Here is a 15,151-nt window from a genome sequence, read left to right on the forward strand (position 1 = left end):
CCAACTTGAAGCTTTAATGTCTTTGTGGTCCTTTCGATGACCTTGAAGGGGCCGTCATACGGTTTCGTAAGTGGAGGTCTTTGTGTATCTCGCCGCACGAGCACGTAACTGCAATCTGTCAAATAATTTGGAATTCATACTCTTCTATTGCCGTGCTTGTACATTGATGTAGGCAGTAACTTGCGAAGCGTTTCTCGCAGCGATGGCATTAACTTTTCTGCTCATTGTGTGGCTTCCGGGAAGATAAACGGGTCAGGTACGCTGAGTGTAGTCCCGCAAACCAGCTCGGCTGATGTAGTCTTTAGATCTTCCTTGGGAACGGTCCGGATCCCGAGCAAAACCCACGGAAGGTGGTCCACCAAGTTTGCATCGGTCTATCGAGCCATTAACGCACTTTTCAGATGTCGGTGAAACCGTTCCACCAAACCATTTGCTTGTGGATGGAAGGATGTAGTGCGGTGAAGAGACACCTAAAAGTTGATTGATTGCTGACCACAATTCCAATGTAAATTGGGCCCCACGATCGGAAGACAGATGGTAAAGAACACCAAACCTAGAAATCCAATGGAATATCAACGCCTTGGCGCACGTGATAGTTGTGGAGTTTTCAATTGGGATCTCTTCTGGCCGACGCGTGTATCGGTCGACTATTATTGTGAGTAAGTTCGTTTTGCCTTGGCATTGAGGTGAAGGGGCCACCAGATCAATGTTTATATGGCTGAAGCGCGCTGAGGGTGTTGGTTAATCTTGAACCGGCAAAGAGACACGCTGATGTATTTTTGAACACTGGCACGCCAGGCATTGCTTGTCCCACAACCCCACTTCTTTCTGCATATCGTGCCGAACGAATTTCGAGCTCACGAGTTTTTTCGTTATGCGAATGGACGAGTGTTGCAAACCGTGAATTGTTTCGAAAACTCTACTTATCCAAGGTTTAGGAACCAGAGGACAAGGTTGTCCGCAAGAGATATCGCATAGCAGCGTGACTGCCGAGTTTCCGATGGGAATGTCTTTGAACTGTAGGTTTGTAACCGCCGTGCGATAAGCCCGTACCTCGTCGGTTTCTTGGGCTTTAGCTAAGTTTTCGTGGTTTAGATCTAAAAGCGTCGGCTGTTGGCCGGTAGTAGCGATCGTTGGTCTCGAAAGTGCGTCCGCGACCGCGTTGCTTTTTCCTTTGATGTGTTGGACATCAGTGGTACATTCAGAAGTTGCGCAAAGGTGCCGCTGTTGTCGTTCTGACAAAGGCTCCGAAAGTTTCGTGCATGTGTAGGTGAGTGGCTTGTGGTCTGTGAAAGCTGTGCCCGGGCGTCCCTCTAGGGAATATCGGAAATGCCTGATGCACAAATGTAGCGCCAAAAGTACTAGGTTGAAAGCACTGTATTTTGTCTCCGGCTTACGAAGCTGCCGACTGAAAAAGGTCAGGAGACACCATTCCCCGTCGACCAGTTGTTCTAGGACTCCCCCAACTGCCGTTTGTGAAGTCGACAGTAACGGCAGTTTTAGCAGCGCTTCTTGGATGGTGCAACATTGTTGCGTTGGTTAACGCTTCCTACGCTGCATTGAAAGCTTTTTTAGCTCGCGACCCCAGACTAAGTTTCGTGGCTTGCGACCAGCGCACGATAAAGCGGTCTAATGATGTCTTCAATTACAGGGATGAATCTGTGATAGTATTAATCATCCCATTGAATTCTTGCAGAGCCTTGAGGGTTTTGGGCGACGGAAATTGTGTGATTGCGTCTACTTTGGTGGGCAAGGGTTCGATTCCTCAGTGGTCCACGATGTGACCCAAGAACTCAGGCTTGTCCTTCCCAAATTGGCATTTCTCTTGTTGATAACTAAGCAAAGTTTATTGTAAGCAGCACTTGAGCGATGTGACCAAAGCACAATCAAACGTCTTCATATATAAAGCGACATGAAAATAAGAGAAAGCACTGTACGCTTCGATGAACAAAGTGGTGCCGCCGGGTGGTGTCGCCACAATGCGATCTATTTACATATAGTTAGGGCACTGTCGTGCTTGACTGGGGTTGTTGAGCTTCTATCTTGCACAGTGGTGACCAACCTGCGGCCGTAGAGAGAAATTTTCTGCGGCCGTGGACACGCATTTCAATTAGCATGTGTTGGCGGCCGTCGACTGCAATTTGAATTAACGAATACCTCCCGCTTTCTTGATAGATTTTAATTAATCTTGTTGCGAGATAGCGCAGTGGTATAATCTGTGGCTGCACCACCAATGGGTGCGGGTTCGAGTCCGACCGAGGTCGACTTCAGAATTTCTATACCTAAGTGTTGGAGGTTTATCTAGGCTCCTTCTCGCCACCTCATCCGCGTAAGCCGTGTCTTACAAAAAGCCTGGACGTGGCCGTGCTATAAGTCCGGCAGTTATGGAAAACAAATAGAAAATATCGGTCTGGTGTAAATGACCATAGTATAGTCGACAAACAACATGAATATCACAAAACAAACAAACAAATTACAGATTCGAACAGCAGAGGAAAATGATTCGCCCCACCTAGAAATACCAACTCGGAATCGTGTACTCCTCACTATACCGACAATCCTGATGGGAGGTGAAGAAATAACAGCATGCAACAAAGTGACTAATAACAATTACCCCACCCGAAGATACATCATCATGTATATATTGCCCTTAATTTTCGAAAAAACTCCCTCATCAACTCTACCGGTGAATCTGATCTCATCCATGGGTTGTGAAAGGATAAATGTTTGATAGTAATATGTAAACTACTAATAATAATCACGAAAGTCAGTAATAAATCTGACAAAATTTTCGCGCTTAGCGCGACAATGTACAGTTCCAATACATGACCACTTGACCAGTGACCACTCGCGATTTCGGTGCGTATAGCAAGCCTATATCAGTATAGATTAGTCCGGTGTTCACCGGAATTGGACATACACACTATAACATAGGCATTTGGAGTCCAGCTTGTTCATTTCGACCATACCCTGGAATGCGACCGTAAGCTACATGAGAAGTCTAAAAGTGGCCGTGAAAGGGAAAAAGGTTGACCACCCCTCTTGCCCGTCATTGTGTCATAGATAACAATAAAGTTGCAATCTAAAATTCCTTCGAACAACTTCAAACATTATACGACATAAATTCTGAGTATTCATGAAGCTCCCGGAAGCTGTAAAAAAGTTGCAGAAGTTGCATGAACTTGCCCTAATTATCATATATATAGCGGTGATGATTGAGTATTCTAGTGAAAAACAATGGCATGGACTTTGAGGTATCGTTTTGCAATCATTTGACTGGTCCGGCCCGCAAGTGTTCTGAAGGTTTGAATCCGGCCCGCGACGCGAGTTTGAGTTTGACACTCCTGCCTTTGAAGAGCTTCCTTGAAGTACAGAACTTCAATATACAATTAAACAGTATATTGATATTGAAATGAACCCGAATATTTTCAGCTGACTCTCGTCAGGGGTAATCGTCAGCAACTAGTAGAGAATTGGAAAGAACACTGTATATCAACAATCGTATCACAAAATATGACGTCACCAGCATGAAATTTCGTGAATTCCGTGACGATTACCCCTGTCGAGTGTCAGCCGAAAATATTCGGGTTCATTTCAATATGAATATACTGTTCAATCCTGCCTTTGAAGAGCACTGCTATAGGGAAGTAATTGAATGTCATTAAAGCTCTTATTGAAACGACGCCACCCAGCGGTACGGACACCGTGGCCGCGACAGTTTGCAGTTAGTACAAATTCAATGCTAATGATTTATATTCGGGGTCGTAGTTTAAGCCGATCATCCTACAATTTGACTAAACAAATCTAACAAATGTCCTCGTGATTCGAAACTATATCGGCAAGAGCCGGTGTAGGCAATATACGTAAGATAAAAATAAATGTTCGTAACTTATGCACATAAATATAATATACCAAGAATGGACGATATCGCATATCGGATGCTCACTTTCGCATTACCATGGTTGGGCATACTGATTCAATATCTAAAATCTGAATCGAGCATAAATCCCATCGATACGAGTCGAGTATAGCGAGAGTATACTGGAATCGTACGCTCCTGGCCACCAAGAATCAATATTCAACTTTCAATCGCAATAGAATTAATTCACCAGAGAATATGGTTGGTAGGTTCTGCAATGTGAAACATTTTCATGGAAAAGGTTCAGGTTCGTGTGAACGCGAACCTTCTTGAAATGTTCTGTGTGAACGCGAACGTGAACATCATGACGTCACGTGACTTCATATTGCTAATTCCTACCCTACATTTCAGTGAATTGATAGCCTATATTAATGTACATGATACCGACCGACTCGGGTCACATAATGCCACAATGCTGAAGTACATATTGACGTTTCAAACGTCGCGAAATGTATCAACTTGGGCAATCAAATGATAAAATATTCACAGAAAATCAATATCTTCCGTCCCTTTGCCAACAATTTTAACGAGGACTTACAAGGGAATATAAGCTTACGCCTTAACGGTTTAGGCAAGACCGGACAATGTATTCGGCGCCTAAGTATTGCTACGTTGATATTGAGCAGAGTGAAAAACGGGTCTTTTATACTAGCTACCGATATTACCCCATTAGCAAGTTATACAGCAGTAGCCAACACTAGGGATGGTGTGAACCTCTGAAAGGTTCAGGTTCGCGTGAACGCGAACCTTTTTGAAAGGTTCTGAGTGAACGCGAACGTGAACGTCGTGACGTCACGTGACGTCATATTGCTAATTCAAAAACCCTGTACACAATACCTATAGCGACGACTCGGGCCACATAATGCCACAATGCTGAAGTACATATTGGCGTTTTAAACGTCGCTAAATGTATCAACTGAGGCAATGAAATGCTATAATAATCCCATAAAATCAATATCTTCGCTTTGTCAATAATTTCGACGAGGACTTTCCAGGGAATATGAGCTTACGTCTTAAAAGTCTAGGCCAGACAAGACAATGCATTCGGCGTCTGATTATTGCTGCATTGATATTGAGCAGAGTGTAAAAGGGGTTTCTATACTTGCTACAGATATTACCCCACAAGTTATACGGCTGTAGCCAGCACCTCAATCGCACGGATTTGGTTTTAATGATACAGTAAACATGCTATATTTGTTACATCAGAAAACGATATCAATCGCATTTATTGGTTGGATAAGCATCATTCGCTGACTACATGTAGTGTATTTCGCTCGTGATGTTGTGTGATTGCGCGTCAGTACTACAGCAGAGAGTCACCAAATATTCACAACCGAAAGCTGGATATTTCGAGCAAACTTCTGTAACAAAGCAAGTAACTATTTTGAGATTGTCAAGGGGCATGCTCGTTCTGTGTTGAATTTTTATTCTGCCAGCATCATGCATAGAGTGGTCCGCAGTTGAAATGTGATAAATTCGAACCAAAGATGTAATAATGAAGTTAAATTTGTAATATATGAAAAAGGTTCACAGTGCAGAACCTACCAAGGTTCTGTTGTGAACGCGAACCTCTAAATTTTCCAGGTTCACACACAGAACGCGAACGTGAACCACACGTTCACACCATCCCTAGCCAACACCCCAATCGAAATGATTTGGTTTTTATGATACAATAAACATATGAAATCAAGATTGACCCCGTACGCCGGCAAGATTTTTTTTACATAAGACAACGATATCAACTTCGTTGATTTGCTGAACAAGCATCGTTCACTGACTAAACACTGAGTCACTAAATATTCGAGCAAACTTTGGTAACTAACCAATAGAATTTTTGAGATTGTGAAGGTGAATGCTCGTTTAGTGTTAATTTTTTATGCTGCCAGCGCCATGCGTATATAGTGGCCCCCAGTTTAAATGCAATAAATATAAACCAAAGATGTTATGATGAAGTGAAAATTGTAATATATGAAAAAGGTTCACATTGCAGAACCTCCCAAGGTTCGTTTGTGAACTTGAACCTTTAAATTTCTGAGGTTCACATACACAGAACGCGAACATGAACTTCACGTTCACACCACCTCTGCTTACTACTTGTAAGAAGAAGTAGCGAATTGTGCTTAGTGCTTAGTCAACCAATGAATTATTCACATCAACAAAATTGATATATAGAATGCATCGATGTCTAATGTAAAAAATCTATCAGGCATACGGGATAATATGTCCTTATTTGTTATCATAAAAACCAAAGCCGTTCACGTCGGAATTGTTGGCAATGCGACGGAAGATAGCATTAGCATTTGATTTTTCCAGTTGATACATTAGGTGACATTTAAAGTGTCAGCATGTACTTCAGCGTTGCGGCATAGTGCGGTCTGACTCGTCGTTAGTTATCATGTACATTAATCCATTACATTACGGAAATTTAGGATTCGATTTAGCAATATGTCGTCACGCGACGTCATAGGTTCACGTTCGTGTTCACACAGAAGCTTTCAAAAAGGTTCGCATTCACACGAACCAGAATGTTTTAGGGTTCGCACCATTCCCTGTAGATCACACTCCCAGTTACGTACTGCCGGTACAGGGATTTCTGGAGATTGGTCAATCATGCACACCTAGTATTTCCCACGAGAGACATTTTTAGATAAAACCTCACTACCTCACTAGGCGAGAATAGTATCGGGAGTTATGCCGGCAACAATCCACGACAATTCGGGATAAAAATTCACGTAACTCCAAGGTTGGAACACAGGTCAATGAATTCTTACCTGGAATTCCTGGAAACGATGGTAAACGGAATCAACGTCTATTTGCTTGCCGTTGTCATTAGCGATTCTTTTCAGTAGGATTTTGGCCTTCTTCTCCTTCTTACTGACCAAAGACCACCGCAATGATTCCGGAAGATACCTTTTAAAATACAACCACTACTAACCGACACATCTCAGAATCATCCAGTATTATCTTTCTCGGCATTGTTTAGTTTGGAAGAATATACGCACGGCATGAGCAATATTATATTTGCACCCGCAAGTGTGCCTGTAGTTCTGACATGATAAGTCCCACAACGAAATTCAACTTAGAGGACTTCGTGATGGGGTGTGAACACCGATCCGATTCTATTACTAGAGAAAAAGTTCCTATCTCAAATGTGTGTATCCTGTATGTGTCACTGACAACTAGGGACGTAATTTCGGGACAGACGATATGCCAAAATAGTATAATGTAGTAGTAGTAATGATACCATACCATAAGATAGGAACGTAGATAATGCCGAGGAAGCTGATTACTCGGATGTACCATCTCCAATTAGGAGTGAGGTAGGAAACCATCGGTGACGACATATAACCAGCTGCATACACCACGAAGATAGCAATTCCGACTGCGAGACGACGTTTGACTCCAACGGTTTCCGTCGCTGAAATCATCATAAACGAATTGAAATGGGAACAATTGAATTATGCAATATGATGATCACTCAATTGGTGAAATGTATACGAAAGCTAATGAGGTTCCACTCGAAACTAGAACTGCAACTACATCTACTAATTTGTCAAAATCCGCAACTAGAACTAGCACTAGAACTACTTACTTTTGAAAACTAGCAACTGGAACTAAAACTAGAACTACTCAATTTTCAAAATCTACAATTAGAACTAGAACTATTCGAGAAACCGTTAGTTAGTTGACCGCCAACTAACTAAATTTCTTAATTTTTATTCTGTAGCTGCCTTCTTGTAGCACGGTCCACTTCTAGGCTTTTATGAAACAACGCTTACGCGGAAGCGATGGCGAGGAGAAGCCAAGATAAACCCCCAACACTTAGGCAGGAATTCTGGTGACGACCCCGGTCGGACTCAAACCCGCAACCCATTGGTGTTGCAGCTGTGGATTACACCACTACGCTATCTTGACATTCAACTAACTTGGTAGGCTGTGCAAGTCTTATAGGAGATCATATATAATAGCGAGTTTGGGAAAAGAGAGTGTCATGATAACGAGTCATCCATCACAAGATGGAGGCATTGGAAATAGCTTGCGTCAAAATCACGAGGGTCATAATAGCGAGTCATTCGATATCGATAGGGTTACAGATAAAATTGGTTCCGGATTTGACTGAATGAATGAAAAGGTTAATCCACACGAATTAGTGTAATTGACTCGTTTTACCCATTTGAATGAGCGTTAAAGCAAAATGTGGTTCCACAAGGTGCCGTTAACCTGATTTGCACCTTATGAAACGGTACACTCATTATTTTCTGAACCAAAATTGAGGTTGGGCTACTTTCTTGTCACTACGGGAGCCTCGGCGCCTCGATGCGAGGCGGCATATCACTCAATAATACTCATTACTAAAACATTAATTCTTGAACGGTATAGTTACCGACCTCCTATATCGTCTCAAATCGAAAAAAAACAGTTTACAGCAAATCTCAAACAATTTATAAAAATAAATATTACTTTATCATTTACTTCGTCGTCGCGTACATAGTATTATTTGATGATGCCATAATGAGTGGTACTCGAACAACCGATAATATATAATCGACTCGGAATCAAAACTCTCAGATGCTCCATTACTCCATTTGTCCAGACCTAATAACAACATGAATCTACATCATGTTTATTGTTGAGTGAACGGCGCCATGTACTCGTCTTTGCCGCCTATGTAGCAGGATTGATTGTCAAAAGTTTGCCGATAGGGCAGATCGCTTGTCTCTGATCGAATTATCATTAGGAATTTGAAATTTTGCGGCTAAAGCCCATTACTTGGAATAATTCCGTTGTCGTTGTGGTTTTCGTCATCTACCTACAACGATAGGATATTTTTCAGAATCCCGACACCTCCAATATGAATACTTCGGCGAGACCGAAATGTTGCGACAGTTTTGAAGAATTTAAATGCTAGACTAGGTTCATCTGAACGCTGAGATGACGATGCCATTAGTCTAAGACAAACCATAACAAACTGCCTTCAACCATGGTGGACTGGAACGTGCTGAAGTAAAATCAAACGAAAACATACAGATTTTCCTAAATTGAAGCAGACATTATCCCCGTACATACCACAGTTTAAGAGGAGGAGAGCGGAATGCCGAAAAACGATATTGGCTGCTTAACGCTCTCGCTGGGAGGAAATCTGCGGGTATTTGAAGAAGCATTCGGGATTAAAGATGCGTGGAATGTTGCCAGAATATCCTCTAGTTTAACTCCATCTCGAGCAATTCCGCATATTCTCGAAATAAATATAGAGCGCCGCACCCGGCACACACAATGTAAATCTTTATATGTCGTGTCTGGCAACTTTCAACTTTCCAAGTTCCTCAAGGCCAGGGATTCCCGAACTTTATATGGTCGCGATCCCAAATTTCGATTTGAAAATGGTCAACACCTTCGCTAAAACCTACTCACGGTCTTTTCCGGAATCTGACAGTGTCAGCAATTGAGCAATCATAAACTCGTCTACCCCGGTCCTCGGTCTATCAAGAGTACAGCAACTTGTATAGGTATTTTGGAATGATTATTCTATCTCTAACTAAGTAGTGCAGTGGTAAATCTTGCGCCAAGCCAAATACTGATAACGATCTAAAGTTATTCGGCCGTGCCAAGCGTGTGTATGTATGTATACTGTTAACATACTGCACTACCGGTTCACTTGTAGTTGTCCTGGATGGGAAAACTCCCCTCCTATTGATTTTCATGCATTCGGCCCTTTAATATTCATAGTGGTGGCCACAAAACATTCTTACGTTATAGTAAGTGGCGCTTTAAAATGACGTTCCCACTGATTTGATATTTCACTTGCTGCATTCTCATTCCTAAAAGGTCGTTGTTTTCATATTTTGAAGAATGAAATAAAATTTTCAGAAATGAGCTACCGATACCATTCAGTTGATTTGGTATTCTCGTAATATTTCATTTTAATATCCGTAGCCCCAGAGAATAGGCAAACGACCCCATGGTTCATTAACTGAGAACATAGCGGATAACTAAAATGAAAGTTACCAAGGCTATTATTTAATTTCCAAAGATGCAATCGATACATTATAACTACTGACTTATTAACCCACCTAACACATAACCCACTCCATAGTGGATCATATTGCATATTTCCATGATGACAGAGAAAACGACGTATGAAACATAGTTCCACGACAGCGATACCAAACCCGCGAAAAGAATGTGCAAGACTTTGAAAAGCACGTAGACATGCTTTCTCCCGAATCTGTAAACAAGAGTGCTGCACAATCAACACGCCATCGTATACATTTGCTCATAACGTACATCCGGCTGCAAACTGAATAATGCTGTATTTCGGAGCCTCGGATCATGCAACGTGTGATCAATGCTCATGCTCATTAATCAAATTCTACCGACCCGACAGAAAAATCAGTATTTGCAGCGGTTCGCAATAAGTAGAGCGTTATGATCAGGCTGGTGTCGCATTGAAGTTTGACCCATCACGTTTATGCTTTATTAGACTTCGCTAGTCTACACTTCGTAGCTGAGAATGGCGAATGCATCGGAGTGAATCCATTGAAACGTCGGTGTATACCAGCTCATGCGCAACAAATGGGTCGTGTGAGACATATTCCACAGGAGTAATTTTGTAGTAGCACAGAGCATATATATTTATGTTCGTCGTCATTGTGCCAATGTGGAAACATATTGACTAAAATCATTTCTTCCGGACACCCAAAATTTTCACTAGCGAGAACAAGTTATCTGTTGATGGATGGGCAAAGAGGACGCTCATTACGTGTAACGGAATTTGCCGTCGCCACAGTGCCGATATTTACCACGGTTGCAAGAGTATATACCTACAATCATCAGCAAGCACACAACACGATACAATAATATCCTAAGTCGAAGCATCTAGAAAAATTGCTGAAACAAGCACATAAATAACTAGCTACTATCATTATAATACGATATTTGTTACCAAAATGTGAATAATTTAAACCCGAAGCGTTCTAATGGACCTCACTAGGAATTGGCAGGCCGGTTATATGAAAAGTCGTTTTGAGACGTTCGCTCTACGCAGTGTGCAATGTACAAATAAAATTAGCATTGTATCGAAAAACATTAAGTAATTCAGAAACATGTTGCTCGCTCCTGATGAGAGTCGGTCTAATAGGTTACGAAATCGTAAGTTAGTCATCATGCTTATCTTAAATGCAGGACCCATGATTCGTAGGTGGAGCCAAACATGGTCACTATGCAGCAGTATACATACCCATTGTAATTTGTCATGTGTCAGTGACGTGGGGTCAGGGGAGGCATGTGACGAAGCGCCTCACCTGTCTACTAGATTTTGAATATTTTTACTACCAATATCACGCAAATTGCCTATTTATTGTTCGAAAATCAAGTGTGAAGGAAGAGGTGAGGCATAGGTGAGGCACGGTGATTGCGCAATTCATCGTCAATATCATAAACTTTATAATAACTGATATTAATCAAATTTAATGGTCGCACTGATTCCGATTCGACTTGTCGATTCTCAAAGTATTCTGTGGTAACTTAACGTTGCGCCACACGCCTACATTTTAACACCGACTACAAAGCTATACGTTATCAATCAAGAAAGTGGATAGCTATGGCGTTGTTTGTAATTTCAATTTGTAATTGTGAATGTTACTTCCGCGGTAGTTCATTTCTCGCCGTAGGTCGGAAGACAATGTGTATTTGAAAACTGCATTGCATTACAGGTTGCGGCCACGTATCATACTCTTGTTGATCAATCAACGTATCGTGCAAAACAGGATTTCGTGGCTGGCACATCGAATGCAAGAATGATATTGGTCGCCAGCGCGACTGCAACTTGAATTTGAGGATTATGAAAAGGGGGTCGGAGCCCCTAACCCCGGATACGCCACTGTATTAACCTCTCAAAGACATGTTTTTACTTCCACAAGAATAATTATACTGGTCGTGCACTCGTGCTGTAGATTTAATAACAAGTTGCTGCAATATGAATAAATTAAGCACAAATATAAAAATTTCGCGAAGAGCCATATCTTATGCCCAAAAGAGCCATATGTGGCTGGCGAGCCATAGGTTGCCGACCACTGTGATACACGGTTTGATGCTCGTGTCACTATACATTATAACTATAGCAGCCCTCATAATACCTATCAGCGAGATATCCCAGCAGAGGTGCTGACGCCGTGCCGATCATTGTGACAGTAACCGTCAATGCTTCCTTCCAAGAATCTCCGCACACCATCTCAAACTAGTAAAGAACAAATACAGAGTCCAGAAATGATCTCGATGAGAAATTCATTGCTGTCGGAACCACGTATTAACAAATTTAGGAAATGTCTATTAACGGTTTGCTGCAGTTGAAATGACATTATTATTAGCGCAGCTACATATTTATTTTATTCATATGGAATGTGCCAAACGAATTTAAATAACTTCACGTTCTGCGGTATCTGCTGCGCCCTGATAATTCACAGGTTTGTAATGTACACATATTTGTATTGGCGGCTACTGGCGTTTTGTTGGTAAAGTTACAGTAGTCATGCTCATCAATAACCGCAATTGCGAGTCTGGCCATATCAAAAAAATATGAATCCAGCTCCGATACGACTCCTGCTGTATCACAAAAAAACTAAGAATCCGGCTCCGATCAAAAATGAAGGAAATGTGACCGGATATCATGTCCGACTCCGGTCCATGCACCGCTCTAGTCGCTGTCCCCCTGATGATTTCTTAATGTCGGAATTTCACGTTGGTTGAGAATTTGGTAAGCAACAATCTTCATACGTATAACAATAAAACCCTTTCTTGCATGGAATAGCAGTTTATACTTGTATACCGTAATTCAGACTTCTATACCTCTGAGGTTGCAGAGGTGAGCTCATCAAAGTGGTAGCCGAACCGGCAACTGATCTCCGCAGTATCATTGAAACTATTCCCACTGAGGACTGTACTATTGTCAACGACCGCTTCATACATTTTACAACGACTTCTCCTTGGAACGCCGTACGAATCCATCTTCCACGGAATCGTCGCGTCCAGAATTTCTTCGTAGCTAGCATCGTTCTACGAAGAAATCACAACACACCAATCTTTGAATTGTTACATTCGAAGAATAGCACAATTTCAGGCATTCCCTTCAAATACAAAACGTTCAGTCAGTATCAATCATCGCAGACCTCACCTTCGACACATTTATCCACGGTGGCAGGGAGCAGTGGAAATCCCGATTGTGATGTATAAAGGCGTACCGCATTTCTAGAATCATACTAGGAAATACTAACAGCAGCATTACTGCGACATTTTTTTTCTGGAAGGTTCCGAATGGTCCCACGACATTGAGCACTTCTTCGAAATCCATTTTCTCGTGAAGCAATATCACCCCACTCAAAGACGCACATAAATATTTATAAACTACAAAATATCGTGATTGTAAGACATCCGATTTCGTAACATAATGTCGTTGCATTCTCGGAGCAAGTGCATGAAACTATAGCTGGAGCATAGCAATTTATGGATAGTTTTTAAGAGCGAAATAAATTCCATTCAGACAAGTTACTATCATCCTAATTTTCCATTATTTCCTGGTATTTCGGCACACACTATTTGGAACGAAGTCTTGATTCTCAGTAATGGACTGATGTTTTCAATTTGCTCGTATTCTGATATTTTTTGGCAAGACTTGATTATATATTCGAAGACACTATCCCACAATTAGGGTTTAGGATCTCAGTCTTACTCCTGGGTGCACAATATGACAAATATATTTGATCGCAACGAATACGTGTGACCCCGCTTAGCATCAGTTCGATCTGTAAAAATACCATACTATGTTGTTGTAATCATTGCCTCAGTAGAAGTATCCTATTTTTCAAGAGAAGGCAACCGCAAATGGACGAATCAGATATCTTTCGAAAACGGCAGGATAGACTCGTAATTTTATTCAATCCTTCGCTAGATCGTTGGCTCGATAGTACACTCGACACATATTAACAAACTATTGCTACTACGGAGCACCCTGTGCGAAATAAAAGCATGTTTAGTTACTCGGCTGTGAGAGTACCGATTTTAACTCAGTGCTTGTATCGGAAGATGATAAGCAGCGCAATGCGCGGAGCTATTGATCCGCCGGACGTACCGATTTATCGCTGCAAATCACTAGAGTATAGGCCTACCTGGCAGAGAAAGGAAAGTTACGGCAATGCAGCAAATGCTCAATCGGTCTACATAAGTGTATCCCACACTGCGTTACGCGTACCCCCAGTGGTACGAGAGTGATTTCATCGAATTAGTCAATAAAGAGTGAACAATATACAGCAGTAACTCGGTAATAACAAACCAAGTATGCCCAAAGCCATACAAGAAAGAGGGCAGTTTTCAAACAGACGAAATGAACATAAAATCAATTTGGGTTCCTCTTCCACTGCGTACGCCACTGCGCATGTCACTATCCAACCACCACGACAACAGTCAGAGTCCGACTACTGATCGTGCCTAATTGCCTGCATCCAATCATACTCAAAATCAGCGAGTCATCACAAGTAATATGTATGAGTTGAGTACATGTCGCGACCTCCATTGAAATCCCTGATCGCGGCTCAGAAAACCGTTGGGGATCAAGGGAACATCGGTTAAGAATCAATGGTTTATCACCACCAGCGTCCAGCGTCTCTCCAACCATGAATCTGACTGTACGTCACTACCATGAATTATTTGAAGCAAAACACTTTACGAGGAAATAGATTCATCTCAGAGTGTGCAATAGTGACATGCATGCGACTTTAGTTATACAAACCTTTAGGGCACGGAACTTCATGATTACACGAATCAGCATCATCATATTGTTAGCATATTCACCGAAAGGTTTTCTACAGACTCGCATCTGTGGCAAACGTTAGTAATACGGTGAATCAAATTGAAAATGTACGATAGATTCTATTTGTGTGACGTATTAACTGGATTTATTATATTCTATGGGATTTGCATATCATAACTCATGATTGGGGCGATTTTTTTACATGTCAAAATAAGTCAAAGTTTCATCGAAATTGTAGCGTTAGGTCAAAAAATTACCAAAATTGTGTACCAAGTCAAAAAGCTTTTTGCAACCAGCATTTCGTTTGTATCGTAGATGTTTGCACTATCGGCGAACTTGACATTTTACATTTTACATCTTGTAGCTTACGTCATAGGCCTACCGTTCTAGACGTTCCATTGTGCCCTCATTGTGAATCATAATCGGTCTAT

General features: G+C 41.6%; 1 protein-coding gene across 2 annotated transcripts in view; it reads right to left on the reverse strand.

Moving 5' to 3' along the window:
* Positions 1-15,151, reverse strand: part of LOC145439840 (organic cation transporter protein-like) — a 63,675-nt gene that overhangs the window by 13,749 nt on the left and 34,775 nt on the right. The window contains exons 1-6 of one of the 2 annotated variants that reach the window (XM_080317480.1): positions 13,089-13,314; positions 12,764-12,970; positions 12,055-12,155; positions 9,991-10,145; positions 7,169-7,337; positions 6,691-6,829 (exon numbers count right to left, since the gene is read on the reverse strand). The exons of the other annotated variant lie outside the window; for it this stretch is intronic. Coding sequence (XP_080173606.1) covers positions 6,691-6,829; positions 7,169-7,337; positions 9,991-10,145; positions 12,055-12,155; positions 12,764-12,970; positions 13,089-13,265 — 948 coding nt within the window. The 5' untranslated portion in view covers positions 13,266-13,314. Of the gene's footprint in view, positions 1-6,690; positions 6,830-7,168; positions 7,338-9,990; positions 10,146-12,054; positions 12,156-12,763; positions 12,971-13,088; positions 13,315-15,151 lie in introns of those variants that run through there. 2 annotated transcript variants of the gene reach the window in all.

Source organism: Botryllus schlosseri, chromosome 5 (assembly GCF_051294905.1).
Source record: "Botryllus schlosseri isolate E-star chromosome 5, Bs_hap1, whole genome shotgun sequence".
NCBI classification, from domain to species: Eukaryota; Metazoa; Chordata; class Ascidiacea; order Stolidobranchia; family Styelidae; genus Botryllus; species Botryllus schlosseri.